A 16,985-nucleotide genomic window follows, 5' to 3' on the forward strand; every position below is an offset into this window, starting at 1 on the left:
GACAGGCGACGCGGCGGGCGGGCGGGGGCTCCGCGCGCTCCGCAGGGAGGCTGCGCATCGCTGCCGTCGGGGCGGCGGGCTGCGGACGCGGGCCGGCGCGCCCCCCGCAGCCCACTGCCCAACGTCGGGCCCGCCGGTGGCTGCCCCTGTGCGCGTCGCCGTCCTCCGCCCTCCCGCCCCGGGCCCGGCCCCCACGTCGAGGCGGGCGCGCGGGCGTCGGCGCGGCGCGGCCGTACCTCCGGAGGGCACTGGGGCGAGCCGGGCCCCGCCCACAGCCCCGGCCCCGCCTCCCGCGGCCCCGCCCACAGCCCAGGCTCCTCCCCTTCCTGCCGGCCGGCTCCCCGCGGCCGCCCGCCGCGCCCGGAGCGCGGCCCACCGCTCCCCTCGGCTGTCCCGCCCGCCGGCCGCCCCGCCCCCCCGCGCGGGCGGCACGAAAACCCGGAGCGCGGGAGCGCGGCTCGGCCGGGCCGGGCGGCCGCACTGGGCATGCTCAGTAGCCGGGGCAGGTTTTTCGGTCGCAAGTAGGAAGCTTTTTGCACTACACCGGAGAGGGGGAGCCGCGGAGCCAGCGCGCCGCCGTGCACCGCCGCCGCGCCCGCCCCAGCCCGGCCCGGCCCCGCGGCGGCGCGATGAGCCTGAGCCCGAGCCGGCCCGCCGGGGAGTGAGCGCGGCGCGGAGGGCGCGTTGCGCAGCTGCTCCTGCGCACAACCCGGCCGGCGGCCCGCACCGGCAGGAGTGAGCGCCGGTCCGCGCCCGACCGGCGCCGGAGCCGAGCGGAGCAGGAAGCGCAGGCCACGCAGGGACCCAACTGAAACAAAGTGTCGGCCGCCGGCTGCGCGGCGTCTCGCCGGCCCTGCCCCGCGCCCCCCGCTCCACCGCCCACCATGGCCTCCGAGGAGCTGTACGAGGTACCTCCCCTCCCCCCGGCCCGCCGCCCCGCCCGGCCCCCGCCCGACGGCCGGCCCGCCGCCCCCTCCCCCCCGGCCGCAGTTTACTGGACGGAAGCGCGTGCGCCCCGGCCCGGCGGCGGCGCCCGAGTTGCGGGGCCGGGGGTCCCGGCCGCGGGGCAGGAGCGCTGACGCGAGCGACTTGCTCGGAAGGAGCCAAAGTGCCCGCGGCGAGGCGGTGGGTGCGGAGCCCGCGGCGCCGCCGGGCGGGGTCCGTGGGCGGCGCGGGGGCGCTTTCCTGGCCGTTCGGCGGAGCGCTCTGGGGAGGGTTTGCCTCCGGTTTTGGGGGGGCAAGAGGAAGGGTGCAACTGTCTCCCGACTCTGCTGCTAGTCTGAGCGATGCACAACATCGCACCGAGAAGGCTAAGCGTTGACCACATGCTTTAATTAGGTTAGCATTGTGGCCGGAGCCAGGAAATTTAAATTTAACGCTGATACACCGTCATTCATTTGCGCCGCAGCGGTGCGAGTGAGAAAGGGCACCCTCGGAACTCTGAGTTGTGGGCGATCGGTCCGCCAGCTTCGACTTCAAGTGGTGCGAATATCAGTTTGGGTTTTGAGGCACATTTTGTGCGCCTCGATGGAACTTCTTGACGTGTTGCGAAGTCGACTTCCTGGGAGTACAGAAGCTTGGAAGGCTCTCTGTTCTTTTGGACAAATGGTTCTTCTGTTGCGTATACGTATTTGTAAATAGGTCTTCGTAAGAGACTAAAACTTCTGCATACTCTTGATTTACCTTTTGGATGCGTTTAGGGACCTGGGTGTTTAGGTCTTAAGGAAGCGTCTGTAAAGAGTAGAGCCCCTTGGCCCCTGTGAACCCTTAATAAGGACCAGGTGAGCCTTCTGAGGGGTCTTCTCTTGTGGATATGTTATCGCCGTTGGCACAGAATGGAGCTCTGTTGCCAACAGTGATAGCCTTCTAGCAACTTCTTGTTGCTTTTTTATAAAGCAAGTTTTTGTTGTTTTAAAAGCAAGTGTTCGCAAAAGTTCTCAGGAGGAGGCCGCCTTCTGGAGAATCAGTGGTAAGGTTGTTGGCCTCCCCTTACATTGTACGTGGTCAGTGTACCTTAGCTGGCCCTGAGAATGTTCCATTCTGTTCAACCATTTCACACATTAGCTGTGCCCTACTGTATTCAAGATACTATCTTGGGTCATTTGGGTACTAAAGGGAAAAAAAAAAACTCTCCCTGTTCTCAAGAAGCTTCCCGTCTAGGAAGGAAAGTGTTGTGTTTGGGAAAGGCCCAGAAGTAGAGGCTAAGGCATGCAGTTGGGAAAGTACATAGTGTGAGAGCATGAGGGATTTTGGTTTCTACATTAGACTACTTTTTGAGAGTTGAGGCTTGAGTATTCACTCGTCATTCATTTTTGTGATTATAAATACATAATAAGTCAACTTGTTCCATTAGTGTGTGGGTGAGGGTAGCACCTTATACATAGGTTGTATCTCATGTGTAAAAAATTCTGAAGACAACACTTTTACCACCAGTGCATTATGAACTAAATTTAGTTCTTTCTTTGCTTACTGTATATCTTCAGGTTTTCCCTTCTCCCGGCAGCATCCATTTATAAGTCACATTTTGTACAAAGTTTGTGTTCATTCAGTGTGTTATTGAATGCCTACCCTATGGAGGTTCTGTCGGGAGCTAGGGAGGGATGAGGGACGGGAATGGTGCATGCCCTCAAAGAGCATCTGTTGGAAGAACTAAGTACATTGCAGAAAAATGACACACGTGCACAATTGAACTCTTGATTCTGAGTTTTAGTTTTGGAAAAAAGTGTTAGTAGAGTTGAGGTGACAGTAAATAGTGTGGTCAGTATATTTCAAGGTGAATTTTCTCACTTATCCTTTACTTGTAGGCAACACTGTGACTATATATGAGGATTGAAAGTTGATATTTGAAAGTTCTGCATAGCGATTGAGAGCCTGGATTTGGAGTCAGAAAACCTAGGTATTGAAATGCAACCCTGTCACCTTGAGCAAATTAACGTTGAAAGCTCAGTGTCCTCACCTGTAAAATTGGGATCAAAGCTAACCTCATAGAGCTGTGAAGTTTAAATGAAAAAAACGTGTAAAGCATACCTGTGGTTCCCAGAGAGAACACTTAGAAAGTGGTGGTTATTATTGTGTTCTACCTGATCTAACATGCCTCCTGGAGGCCTGGTTTTGCTTCTAAAGGTACGGAATTGTACTGTTGTAATGAAGGCGGTATTACTTGTGAGGCAGAAATGATAGTAGTTGTCAGTAAGCACTGACTGGCAGCTTGTCTGGGGGGCGGGAACACTAAGGTAGGTTAGTAGCCAGGTCCTGGGGCATGAGTTGCCTGGTTTCGTCCAGTTCTGCCTAAATCGAAGGAGAAGTTTCATGTTTGGCCTCCAGCTCCACAATTCCAGAGGGATATACTGGCAGAGGAGGAGGTTCAAAGTTTTGCTTTTTGAAGTAACTTGGCATGGTAAGAGCACGGGTCTGCCTCAGCCCCGTGAACTTGGGCGAGTTACCTGACTGCAAAGCCTTTGTTTTCTCACCTAAAAAGAAATGAGATCTCCAACGCTTAGCATGGTTCCTGGTATGTTGTGATAGTAAATGTTTAAGTGCTTATTGTAACTGTGCCTTGTGAATAAAAAAATAAGGGAACAGAGCCTAGAAAAGATGGGCTGGAGCGTCACCCTCCCAAAATTGGAGGAACTACTGTTCGCTGAAGGACAGGATTGATTTACCCCCTGCATCTCCAGCAGCTGGGGGCAGGGAAGACAGGTTTTTTAAGTTTACCCATGCTATGAACTTTCTAGTCTTCACCAAAAGACACGCATCCTTTACATCAGGGGTCCACGAACTTTACGTAAGGGACCAGATAGTTATTAATACTTGAGACCTCGCAGGCCAGGCAGTCTGTTACCACTGCTGAGCTTTGCTTTTGTTGCCCAGAAGCAGCCATCGGCCATGCCCTAGAGGAGTGAGCGCCATGCTCCAGTAGAACTGTTTATGGACGGTGAAATTCAAATTCCATGTCATTTTTACATGAGATGAAATAGTCTTCCTCTTTTAAAAAAAATCACTTAAAAATGTGAAAAACAGTCTTAGCCCATGGATTCCACAAAAGCAGGCAGTGGCTGGATTTGTCCTCCAGGTCTTCGTTTGCTAGCCTCTGCTTTAGGTGACCAGCTGTTCTGGACCTGAGTTTTCTCCTGGGGTTTTGGGCGCATGGAGGTGGGACGTGCAGTAGTTGAAGGCCTTCTAGCTCCAATCCTAGCTCTAGACTTAGAGCCAGACGTTGTGGATTGCACTCTTCCCCTTCTATGTTGGGAAGGGAAGAGCTGTAAGTCTTAAGTAACTGTCTCTTCTGAACTCCCTCATCTGTACAATGGGAATGATAATCACTGCTTCAAAGAATTGTGAAGCCTGAATGACATTAGCATGTCAAAGCAGTTTAGAGTTGATAAAACGCTATAGCCAGGTGTTAAGTGGTTACGTTTACCCTATGAAACATCTTTATTTTCCATTCTTAAAGTAAAAGAAAAAACCACACCGCGCTCAAACCCTGAAACCAAACCTTTTTTCCTTTGATTATATTGATTATATCACCGAAGGAGAGAAAAGATCAAAAGGATCTTAATTTATCTAGTGGCCAAATAACCACCAGAAGAGTGAGTTCATGTGCTTTGAGAAAGGAATCTAATAACAATGAAAGCAGCCTTCTTGTTTATCTTAATCATTTCTTTTTCTCAGCGGGGGGGTGGGTTTTTTCCCCCCTGAGAACTACTGTAGTCGCTTAATTTAAAATTCAGGAAGATCCCAGTGCTCTCGTCTTGGCCTTCTGAGAAAATATTTATCCAACACATGCATGTTTCAGGCAATCAAAAATGGAAGTGAGCTTTTAAGAATGAAATGATACCTGGCTCATAAAACGTGTCTTCAAGTTGATTGGTTTGGAAGGATAATCAGGATTTGGGGGAAAGTTAAGTCTTTTGAATCTTTCTCCTTTACTTTGGGACGAGATTGCACCTCTCCCGCGCACCGCAGGAATTTTAGTTGTAAGTCAGATCCGCACGTGTGGTCCAGATGCTGGTCACGAAGATGAGGAGACCCCGTGACTGTTGGGTCAAGACGGACCAGCATCTGCCGTGTGTGGTTAGCTGGCTCTTGAGGTTGAGATCCCCCCAAATAAGAAAGCAGAAAGCGTTATTTGACTGCTGGGATTGATTGTGTGGTAATAGTCACGTGTGTGTGTGGTGTGTGTGTGTGTGTCGAACATTAACACTCTTAAATGTGAATTGCGGAGAATACTCCTGCCTGAGCAGGAGTGTGGAGACATCACCTGTGCTTTTCCTTTGAATTTGCTTCCAGGTCCTGTGTACTCGAATAAGTTTTTCTCTTCTTGCTGTGATACCTAAGAATCATTTAATCTTTTTCTTGTGCTTTGTAATGATTTTAACTATTGAATGTATTTTCACGGTGTATTGGAAATACTTCATTCAGTTCTGAGTATTTGAGCCGCACAGAGCCGGTCTAAGTCGAGTTTCTGCGAATAAGGAGTCATCGTTTGTATATTGTGTGTATCTATAGGCACGTAGCATCATTGCGGGTTCTGTTAAGATAGAATACATGCAGATTCTGGGGCCCAGACCACGAGCTTGTAGTTTTCAGTGTTTGGTTGGAGACAGGGATCTCCGCTTCAGAAAGCTTCTTTCTGGAATGTGGGTGGAGTTAGGAGCCTCTGGATTGCACTGGTCTGTTTGCGACAACACTGAGGGGGTCGGGATGTGCCTTTGAAGAAGTTGAGCTCCAGGTGGACCAGACAAGTCCTTTGCGGCCCGTTGACCGTTGCCGGTGTTTAACTGAGTCATTCCAGGAAGGCAGCATTAAAAACACCCGGTAGTTAGGTATAAGGGCTGTTTCTGGAATGTCTGTCTGCTGTCTTCATCGTATGGCGTATTTGTCCACCAGATTGTAAGATTGGCGCGTACAGTTTTTAAAACTAGGACCTTTTTTCTACAGTTCACATTTTTCAATAGTTGCATAATTGTTGAATTATTCAATACATTTTAATGAAAGAGTGAATTAAATGAATGACTTACTTCCAGTTTCTCCTCCCCCAAACATGACGCCCAACACTTAGTCCTTCATCCACATATGTGGTTTTAATGCGAGGATGGGGGAACTTCCAACTCTACTGTTTCCCACACCAACTTAATTCTCTCCAGCTTTTTAAGCTGGTCAAGGCCTGGGAGGCCCGTGTTCTCTGGGGAGTCTGGGAGAAGTCTTTTGCTTTGGTATGAAAATTTGTTCAAGTAATAAGAGTGTTTTTTTTGGGGTGGGGGGAGAGGACCAGCAGCTTTCCTCTGTTTCTCAGGGGGAATCTATGACCCCCCCGCAAAGTATTAAACTTGTTCTTGAGACCTTTGAGCTAAGACTTGGGTTTCACCACCCTTCATTGATGACTTTGACATTGTTTTTGCCGAACTCAGTTCTGCTTCAGCCAGAGCCTACGGTGAAACTGTGTTCAGACCTCGCCGATCGGGTTTGGAAGATGCTAATTGTAGTCTTTTAAGTGGCTGCTCTTGAGAATTTACATACATAAAGCCTGAAGTTAATATTTTAGCTCCGCTTCTGACAGTGCAAGGACTTGAGATACTTTAAACCTGATCCACCCCTGAATTTACATGCTGTTATTTTCCAGCGTTAATCATCATCTGTGCAAAACCCTCGCGAAGTAGAGCGTTGTTTTTGCATACGGACAGTGTTTCTTTAGCTTTGCCTGTGTCTTTACCAGTTTCTTTGATCATCAGTCTTCTATCTCAGAACTTCCTTCTGGGATTCTTTTTTTTTTTCCTTAAGTATATCCTTTAGAGATTTCTTTAGGGAGGGGTTGTTGGTGGAAAGGTCTCTAGTTTTTCGATTACCTGGAAATGCCTTTCTTTTGCCCTCGTTTTTGGAAAATAGACTTGATTCCAAATAAAAGTAGTTACTTGGTTATTTCTCTTCGGCATTTTGAAGCTATCGTTCCGTTGTCCTCTGGCTTCCCCGTTATTCTTGGGGACGCTGTCAGTGTGGAGGTCTGTCTTCTGTCTCTGGTGGCTTTGGGATCCTCTCTTTGACTTTGGTGTCCTCTAGTCCTGTTACAGTGTATCTCTGTGTGGCTTTCTTTTTATTAATAATCTTGGTATATGTTGTGCTTCTCTTGTGGGTTTGTGCCTTGCCAGTCGTAAAGGACTGCTGGCCATCTTACCACCATCAGATCCCGCTGTGCTTCTGCGCTCTCCCTCGGGAATTCCAAGGAGGCGCTTATTCCATCTCCTCATCCTCGCCCTCTTGTTGCCCTTTCCTTGTTTCTGTTTTGTTTGCGTTCTGGGTGTTTCCTTGGATCTCACTTCTAGTTCACTAACGAGCTATGTCTAATCCACTCTTTAACTCATCCATTGAGTTCTTAATTTCAACAATTATATTTTTTTACTTCTAAGTATTCTGGGTACCCCTGCCCCCAGCCTGTTAGTCTGTGGCTTGCTTTCTTCATCTTTGATGTTTGTCTGTTTTTATGATCGTCTCATTCATTATGGTTGGATTGGAGGAGTTACTGGGACATTTGTGTATTTTCCTTGCTTCCTGCAAGCCCGACGAAGTGCTAAGAATTACATTTTACTGAAGATCTGTTATTCTGCAGTGACAGTGCCCTTTGGAACCTTGTTTGCTTTTTTCTTGCCAGAATCTGAAGAAACGTATTGAATTGGAATTTGTGGTATCGTGACTACGGATCAAGGGCTTGAGCCGACGCTTGAGATTTACCTAAAGATACTGAGAGTGTAAACTAGATGTCAAGGGAACTGTTTATGAAAATGGACATAATAGTTAAAACAAGTGCTTCTGAAGCAGAATGTTCCGCATCTTCGTTCTGCCCGCCCTGATATGTAGGCATATCTTGTCTGACTTCCCTTTGCCTGAGGTTGGCCTTTGCCTGAGGTTGGCCTGTTGGTCTGGGCTAGTGAAGCCACAGTTGTTGGCCTAACTTGGTCCACACCTACACACCCCATCCCTCCTCTGTCCCTTTGTGTTGCCGTTTTTTCAGTACATGGTGGTTTCCCCAGCTTGCCAGCCTCAGTGTCGGTCCTCATTCAGGACCTCATCAGAGTTCACTGGTAGCAGGAATCCTCCCCTTCAAACTCCATGTGACTAATTTCCTCTTTGTTTTGCATTATAATAATTTGTACTTGCTTATTTATTACTTTTTCTAGGTATTAAATAATATGACATATATTTTCTCCTGGTAAGGTTGGCTACCTATTTTTTGGTTGGTTGTAAGTGCCTAATCTGAGGACGTGAATGTGGTGAGCAGTCAGTAATTGCTGACTTTTAGCTGAAATACAAATATTATAGTGACTGGAGTTGCATTATTTGAAATTATACCATATATGTGAGAATTGTGCGTTTAGGTATCTTGTTTGAAAAGCCATATGGTGTTTTGGAGGAAAGTTATTTCTAAACTTGATACAAATAATTTGGAGGAAAATTGTGTTCCTGGAAAGAGTATTTGAACTGTTGGCCGCAGCATTTTTTACATTTACCCGCTGGGGAAAAGTGGGGTGGGGGGGATGTCTAACAATAGTGTTCTCTAGTTGGAGAAGTCAGCTCAGTATACTTAGGAAATGTCTTTACTCTTTGTCTCTCTCCATTTATAACAGTCTCTGCCATGGGACATCCTCAAGAGGTTGGTAGTTTCCAGTGTTTGTTGGATGAAGCCCCCCAGTGTTGGTTGCAGGTCATGAATGTCTCTGGTTACAATGTTAACATTTTTCATCAGTAGGTTACTGTTTAGGATTTCAGCGCATCCCAGAGTTGCAGGCAGAAGCATGTCTTATCTTAGCATGTAACTGATCTGGAAGCTTCAGCTGTTCAGAATATGTGAGAACCAAGACAGAAAAAGTCCTCTTGGCTGTAAAAAGTTGTCACACCCCATACGCACTGAACACTCTGGGTCTCTCTTGGAGACCGTTTGCCTGTATTTTCGGCATGACGTGCTTGGAGTATACAGCTTCCTTACTTAGCTTGTTAGAAGCAGATATCTGGTAAGGGAAAGGGAGCCGCCGCAGGGAGGTGAGCTGACATTAGTAAGTTTGCTTGTGAGATGAGCTGAACTGGGAAGCTGGGGACGGCACCTGCAGGTCATGGAGAATGGGGGCTCCTGAGCCCCCTCAGGCTTGTGAAGGGCAGGGCATGTTCACAGAGTGGAAAACAGTGTGTTGAGAAGAGCTATCAGAAGTGATTTGTAAAAAGTTTTGGGATGTAAGTGGCAAAGCTCAGTTTAATTTTATGGTTTTCCAGAGTTTCCAGAGGAGAGAGAGCAAGTGTACTTGTAGTGGGATGGAGGGGGGAGTGGGGGCGGTTACAGCCTGGCCTGTTTCTGAATCCTGCTGGTACCCTAAAACCTCTGTGGAGCTAACCGTGTACTGCAGAGAATGATCTTTGGTTTGACACGCAGTGTTTTAAGAGTGACTACCAGTTAACACTTCTCCGTGAATCTTTGGGTCAGGTTGATGCTTCAGGAAGTTGGTGTCTTCGTACAATTCTTCATCCACTGCTGGGTATGTCCGCCTCCCCCTGCCGGGTTAAGAGCAGGGACTTGCCCTGTCATCTTCCATGATGACACTGGGTAAAGGAAGGATTAGGTGATTTGCCGAAATGTAAATGAGAATATTTGAATTGTGTCATGGATGAAAAAATTTGAAAAACCTTGTTTCAGTCGTTGTTTTTACCATTGAAGTTGAAAGAGATTTATTTTCTAGCTGAAGGCGTCTCACTGCTGGGAGTTGAAGAGAAGGTGCAGGAGCTGTTCTTATCCCGGGTCTGCCGCCTGCTTCTCTGCTTAGCAGAGTGGTGGTACTGGTCCTTGGTCGGTCATGGGAGCACGTGGAGGGGCCTGTCTGCTTCCCGCTCCTCCTGACCCACGGGCTGGGCCAGAGCCCCCTAGAAAACGTCCTGTCTTCCGGGCATCTCCATCCTTCATTCCTCTCTCCCTCCCGGATTTCCTGTGCCCTCATCCAGCTTGGTCCCTCCAACCTGATTTCCGTCCTCCGCCAGGTGCCCTTTGAGCCGAGGCTTCTTCCTTCATCCCATTTGGTCTCTGGACCCGGCTTCTCTGCTGGCTTGTTGCTCTGCTGCTCAAAGCTCTGGGAAGGAGCGTCCGGCTGCCCCGTTGGCTCACCTTGCCTTTCATCTGTACGCTTCAGAGGGAACTCCCCGGGCTGCCTGACACCTCCGACACCTGCGGTGGCGCTCAGCCGGCTCTCCAGCTCTCGGCCAGCGTAATGGGCCCCTGGCTTTGTCCTCTGACTTCCCTCCCTCGTGCAGGTGTGCTTTTGAACTCAGAGCACCAGGTAAAGGGCTATTTTGTGATCATTTTTAAGGAAGGAGAGGCGTGTGTGTAGTGGCAGGGGTGCTACCTAGAACAGGACGTGTATCGCCTCTTCCAGAAGAAGTCTCCAGAATTATTTTACGTGCCACCATTTGGCACCACTGGCTTCAGCTCATAAATGAGCTTTCTGAGAACGTTTTGATTAAATTGACAGGCACAGATCGAAAAGTGTATTCCCAGGGGAAACAGTACCTCCTAAGTAGGTCCAGGTTGTCTCCGATTACACATGATGAGGCTGCGATGATTTTGTAGGAAGAGCGAAAGATGGTGGAAATGAGATCTTGTCACTGCGCGCGCGCATGTGTGGGGGTGTGCGCGTGCGTTCACCTTGGCGGGAGGTTCCGCTAACCCAGGAACCGGCTCAAGGTCAACCCGCTCAAGGAGAGAGGCTGTGGTGGTGAGTGGGCAGCTTCACAGCAGCGCCCCCCCGAGCTCTGTCCAGAGGATGACCTGGGAGAGAAAAAGGCCGGAACCACCCGTGGCTGGGTGGGGTGCGGGAAGGGCTGTTCCCAAGTCCAAGTGTCGCGGGCCCGATCCCACAGAAAGGAAAGCTAAGCCCTCGAGCCCTTTGCTTGGCTGATTTCTGCTGCAGTAGAGGGTCGTGTCTTGGAGTTCAGTTAACTTTTTAAGAAGCTTTCTCTAGAGTGGAGCTCCCCTCGGGGAAGCGTGCCCCCTGAGTGCTGGAGGAGGGACCCTGGAGAGAGTCAGGATGCTCGCGTGGCCCCGCAGGCAGCTGAGAGCTCTTGCTGCCCCCTGACTCGCATCTCATTCCCCAGCCGGGGGACGGGGGTGGGAACAAAACCGAGGTGGAAATGCCCATCCCTTCAGTGTTTGCGCCACCTTCCACCTCTCTGCAGTGTGACCGTGTTTCTCTGGGATCCTGCCATCCTACCGGGCGCCGCTCCCACGCCCACCTGTGAGGACCACTCTCGGGGAGGAGGGATCTGGCTGTGCCTTCCACCCTCCTGGAGGAGCTGCCCCGTGCCGGGCGCCATCGCCGGGCCACGTGAGGCCAGCTAGAGCCCTGGGTGCTCTCTGAAGCCGTGTGGAGGCCCAGCGGAAGTGAAGGCTGCCTTCCCTTTTGCTGCAGGAATAGTGAGGCATCACCCCTTGTCGGAAGCTCCTTTGGTTTTCAGTTAGGCTTCTAGCCTTAGTAGCATCCCGGGTCGGGGAAGATGCCGGAGCCACACCTCCCCACGGGCTTTCTGGCTGGCCCAGCTCTGTGACCTGGCCGGCCTTGGGCACCTCTGAATCCCCGGGGCAGGAACTCCAGAGATTCAAACTAAAGCACCTGCTGCCTATGGAGAAAGGGTCTTGAGAGCCACGTGCAGGGGCTTGTCGGCCTCTGAGGAGATGTGTGTATCACAGGCTTCCGGCCCCTAGGATGGTTGTAGGGTTAATGATCGAAAAGTTTTGTTTGTTTTCTCTATCTGTCTGGCATTTTCGTTCCTCTCTAACTCTGGGCTGGGGAAGTGAGATTCTGTTGCTGTCTTTTCCACCTCGCGCTCCTCTGCTGCTCGTCTCATCCCACCCCCACCGCCTGTTTGATGCCCTCCGTCATATGATATGGAATTGAACTATTCTCAAAAGTTTACTGAAAAAAACCAAGCAAACAGTAGAATCCTTCTGTCTTTCCAAAACAAATCAACTTTCTATCTATAAACTAAGCTACTCTTGTATTCGTCCTCCCTCCCCTTTCCCTGTAGCTTGTTTGTCTTTGGTAGAAAATGGATTTCTCACCCCTGCTGAACTTCATCATCAGTTTAGGACGGACACATCATCCAGTCGGGTGTTTGCTTGTATATTATACGTAAGACGTTAGTAGTGATACAAAAGAGCAACAAACATGTAGGAAGATTTACTCTCCTCCTGTTTTCGATTTCTGCTAGCATATATGTTAGCAAGAGTTACTGAGGAGCTATTTAGTAAACGTTCTCAAGTGATTTATGAGTCTGTTAAACATGGCGTTAGAAAAATTTCCTGAAGCAAGTTTGTGACCATACCTTTTAAACATGAAGATTGCTTAAACCTTAAAAACCCCTTTTTAAGTTTTGGGGAGCAATGAATAATGATGTGACAATAGTGTATTTGAGTATATGTAGGTGACCTTTCACATGCTTTATAAAGCATTCTCAGAGTCCAGGAGGCATTACCTCGGTGGGTTAGGGTTAATGCTCAGGGGTTCAAGATGCTCTTCTATAAGACGCACACTAACACCTTAACCAGAGGAAAAGAAAAAACACCCCCCTGATTGTTCTTGCTAGAGTTAGAAGGGTTTCTTAAGCTCTTTGTAGTGTTAAGTTAACAGGTGATGGTAGTTCAGTTACAGAAACAAGCAGGATCCTCATCTGCCTTTTCTTCCATGGTCTCCATCCTTGGGGTCACTAAGCAGACATAGAGAAGATGTGACTAAAACAACGACATTTTCTCCTGTAGCTTGTGGGAGCTCACAGTAATTCCCTGTAATTTTCAGGTAGCCAGTAGGTTTCCTGTGCACAGCAGCCTAGAAATCTTTTGTATGAACCTAAAAATGAGTGACTAATTACAGGGTAGAAAATGAATCAGCTTCGTCTGAGATCAGGCAAGTTCGCAAGGAGCCATGAACTTAACGCGTCAACACAGATAACAATTTTTGACTGTCACCAAAGGCTTTAGGTTACACAGGTGGCTATAATGAAGCACAAAACATTGATGAAAAGAGAAGAAAGATCAGAGATTTCATTTGTCAAAATTTCGTCCAAAAGAGATTTGGAAAGTTTCCACAAAGATGATGAATATAAATGATGATTTGACATTTACTATGATTTTTTTTCTTTAAGAAATAGAACAAACTAAAACATGTTTGGGGGCTTCCCTGGTGGCGCAGTGGTTAAGCATCTGCCTGCCAATGCAGGGGACATGGGTTCGAGCCCTGGTCTGGGAAGATCCCACATGCCGTGGAGCAACTAAGCCCGTGAGCCACAACTACTGAAGCCTGCACGCCTACAGCCTGTGCTTCGCAACAAGAGAAGCCACCGCAACGAGAAGCCCGCGCACCACAATGAAGAGTAGCCCTGCGCTCGCTGCAACTAGAGAAAGCCAGCGCGCAGCAACGAAGACCCAACACAGCCAAAAATAAATAAAAACCAAAAATAAAACCAAAAAAACATGTTTGGAGAATATATTAAAGGGGAAAGACGTGTCCAGTACAAACATTAAAAGTCTGACTTGCAGTAGCCAGCATTACCATTCTAAAGAACCAAGGAAGCGTCATTGTCAAAGAAACCAGCCTGTTGCTGTTGTCACCAGTAGCATCGTTCATCATATAACTGATTTCTCAGGGTCAAGTAGATTTAGCAAGTAGAAAGTAGGAAGTTTGAGAATCAGTGAGATGCAGAGGGAGCAAACCTGAGGCCTGTTGATGGGCTCTTTATCAGGACACTTCATTTTGTTTGTGGGAAACCATATTTGATGTACAACCGTATCATCAACTCACTAGACTGTATAGTTTTGAATTTCCCTGGTTCATTCCCAAATTCATTTTTGTGAATTTTTGGCACCATGGGGGATATTCAGAAAAAGACTGTGCGCGCAATCCTGAGAGAGGAGAAAGTTCTGAGAATGTTTTGTTTTCAGCAGCCTCTTTGAAGTAAAGAGTTCAGCCTTTTAATGTCACTCCTTGAACCAGCTGACATCCGCTTGGCAGGCAAGTGCTTTGAATTTCATGGTCTCGTCACCTTACTCGCCGTTTGTATGTAAAGGCCCTATATGCATGTTTATCGAGGAAAGAAAATGGAAGTCAAAAAAGAACAAGAAGTCATCCACTGCTCTAGCACCCAGATTAGCCACCACAAGCCAAGGCCCATCATTCGGGACAGCTTTGTGCATAAATAATGGTAGAAGAGTGGATTATACAGCTCACAGTTATTTCATAAAAATAGAATTATATCCATGCTGTTTCACAGAAGACACATAGAAGTTAGCACTGAAGGAATTGTGGAGTGTCCTATAAAAACCTTTTTTATTTATTGGTCCTTTTTTCTTTTGCTTTTTTCTTGATTTTTGGAGTTCTTTGTAATCGATGCTAATCTTTGTTATTCATCTTGCAAATGTTTTCTCATCTGTGTGGTGTCCTCACTCTTCATTAAAGATTTTAAAATCTGTAACACAATTACATATTTCACCCACCAAATTAATGAAAATTTACGTTTTAATGCAGTCTTATTTTCCTCATTTTGTTTCTCGTTGAGGAAGTCCTTCCTACACCAAGATCATTATCTTCTATCTTTTCATCCAAAAGTTTTGCTTCTAACGGTAGCAAAAACCTGCCGTTTGTTTTTCTGGTATGAAGTTGGGATCTGACTTGTTTTTCCACTGGATAATCTGCCGTCACCATTTATTAAACTAGTCGCCCTCTCCCCTTCCCGTTTGCCCCTCTGCCATACGTGAAGTTTTCGTTTACGCGTGTGGGTCAGTTTCTTCTTCTCACCTGGTGTTTGTCTGTTTGTCTTTTCTTGGTCACGCAGCACACACTGTTGTCATCAGTATGGCTTTGTAATAAGTGCCCTGCCAGGTATCTCGATCTTGTTCTCTTTTTCTGAAAGATGGCTCAGCTGTTCTTGGGGGTGCGTTCTTCTGCTTCCACATTGGGCTTGGGTTGATGCTGTATTGCATTCATGGGTTACTCTGGGGCACTGGAGATGCAGCAGTGGAGCTGACAGATAAAAGTCCTGCCCAAGGAGCTTAGATTCTAGCGGTGGCAGCAGGCTAAGTGGGATACAGCTAGTGGCTTGGGGTGTGGATTAGTTTTATATAAATTGTCAGAGAAAGCCTCATTGATAAGGTGACATTTGGGACTTGAAAGCAAAGGAATGCCCCCAGAGGTTGGCATGTTCTTAGCGAGTTTGGGCAGCAGCAAGGAGGCTGGTGCATCTGGAAACAGAGAGGGATGGTACCTGAGGTCAGGGTGGTAGTGGGATCTAGGCAGGCCCTTTGTAGATGTGCTGAATACTCTGAGTTGTATTTTTACTGAGATGGAAAGCCATTGGAGGAGTGACGTAATCAAATTAAAATTTTTAAAGGGTTGTGCTGGATGCTATATGGAGAACAAACCGTGGCAGGACTAGGAAGGAAGCTGGGAGATTGGTCAGGAGGCTGGCAGAATAACTCGGGCAAAAGGTGTTGGTGTTTGAAACCCCGGGTGGCGGGATGATGGAGTAGTGAGGAGTGACTGCACTTGGGGTCTGTTTTGAAGGTGGGGCTGGGCAGGATTTACGTGTAGATTGGATATTGGATGTGACGGAAGGAGAAGAAATGGAAAGAACCTGGGGTTTTCAGGCTCGAGTCACTAGAAGAATGGGATTGGCCAATTATTCAGACAGGTGTAACTGCTTAGGGCTCAGCTTTGGTTTTTATCGCGGGGGACGGCTGGGGGGTGGATAAGTAGGAGTTGGGCTTTAGACGTGTTAAGTTCGAGATGCCTTTTAGACATCAGGTGGCGGTGTGGGCAGGCAGGGTCTAAAAGTTCAGAGTTTAGGGCATATGCTTCGGCGGGAGATGTCTGTATGTGCATGGTTTCTAAAGCCGGGGAAGGAGGGAGTCATCCAGGGACGGAGTGTAGGTAGAGAAGAGATGTGAAGGTTAGATCGTGGGGACGTTCTTACATAGAACCTGAGATGAAGATGCAGTAAAAGAAGAGGCGTGGCCAGGAAAATAGCAAGGGAGAGTGGTGCGCTGGAAGCAGGTGAAGAACATTTCAAGGGGGGAACGACTCAGTGTTCGGTGCTGTCGTGGGGACCTAGAATTGACCACTAGATATGGCAGCAGCTGCTTGGGGGCGTCCAGGGGCTCCACCGGACGTGGGCTCGTGAGAGCATGGGAAAAGAGGAATTGGGGGTGATGACTGTAGGCAGTTCCCAGGACCGGTTTTTTCGAAAAGGGAACCAGGAGGGCGAGGTAGGCTCTAAAGTTTGTTTGCTTTAAGATAGGGGAAATTATAGTATGTTGTGTGACGCTGGGAGAAAGCTAATAGGAAGGGGAAATTAATGAATCAGGAGAGAGAGGGAGGCCGGGCAGGAGCTCGAAGGGGATCCTCTCCCCCTCTCCCCACCTTTTGGTTCTTCGGTATGTTTTGCTACGCACTTTTTTAAAGTTTTTCAGTCTTTCTTAGATTTATTCCTAGAAACTATAGTTTCTTGTTGCTCTTGTTAGAGAGATCTCTTTAAAGTTATATTTTCTAACTAGTTAATACTTGTGCACAGGAAGGCTGTTTATGCTTCATGTCTATATCTAGCAACCTTGTCAAACTATCTTGGTTGAAAATTCATAGATTCTTTTGGGTTTATATGTAGATAACTATATCTTGTGCAAATAGGGGAGATTATATTTTTCTTCCTCTTCAAATTCGTACCTGTTACTTTATCACTTTGGCTGGGACCATTTGGTACGATGTTGAATATCAGTTACTAACAACAAGGATTTTTTTAAAAAATTTATTTATTTTATCTATTTTTTGGCTGCGTTAGGTCTTCGTTGCTGTGCGCGGGTTTTCCGTAGTTGTGGCGAGCGAGGGCTCCTCTTCGTTGTGGTGGCTTCTCTTGTTGTGGAGCACGGACTATAGGCGCGCAGGCTTCAGTAGTTGTGGCACACGGGCTCAGTA

At 48.1% G+C, this 16,985-nt stretch overlaps 1 protein-coding gene across 1 annotated transcript in view; it reads left to right on the plus strand.

Annotated features, from left to right (window-relative positions):
• The first annotated feature begins 404 nt into the window (after positions 1-404).
• CDYL (chromodomain Y like) overlaps positions 405-16,985 on the plus strand; it is a 160,247-nt gene continuing 143,666 nt past the window's right edge. The window contains exon 1 of the mRNA XM_027128269.1: positions 405-908. Within this exon, the coding sequence (XP_026984070.1) occupies positions 885-908 (24 nt within the window). The 5' untranslated portion in view covers positions 405-884. The remainder of the gene's footprint in view (positions 909-16,985) is intronic.

Source organism: Aethalodelphis obliquidens, unplaced genomic scaffold, assembly GCF_003676395.1.
Source record: "Aethalodelphis obliquidens isolate GAN/ISIS:26980383/991018 unplaced genomic scaffold, ASM367639v1 scaffold34, whole genome shotgun sequence".
NCBI classification, from domain to species: domain Eukaryota; kingdom Metazoa; phylum Chordata; class Mammalia; order Artiodactyla; family Delphinidae; genus Aethalodelphis; species Aethalodelphis obliquidens.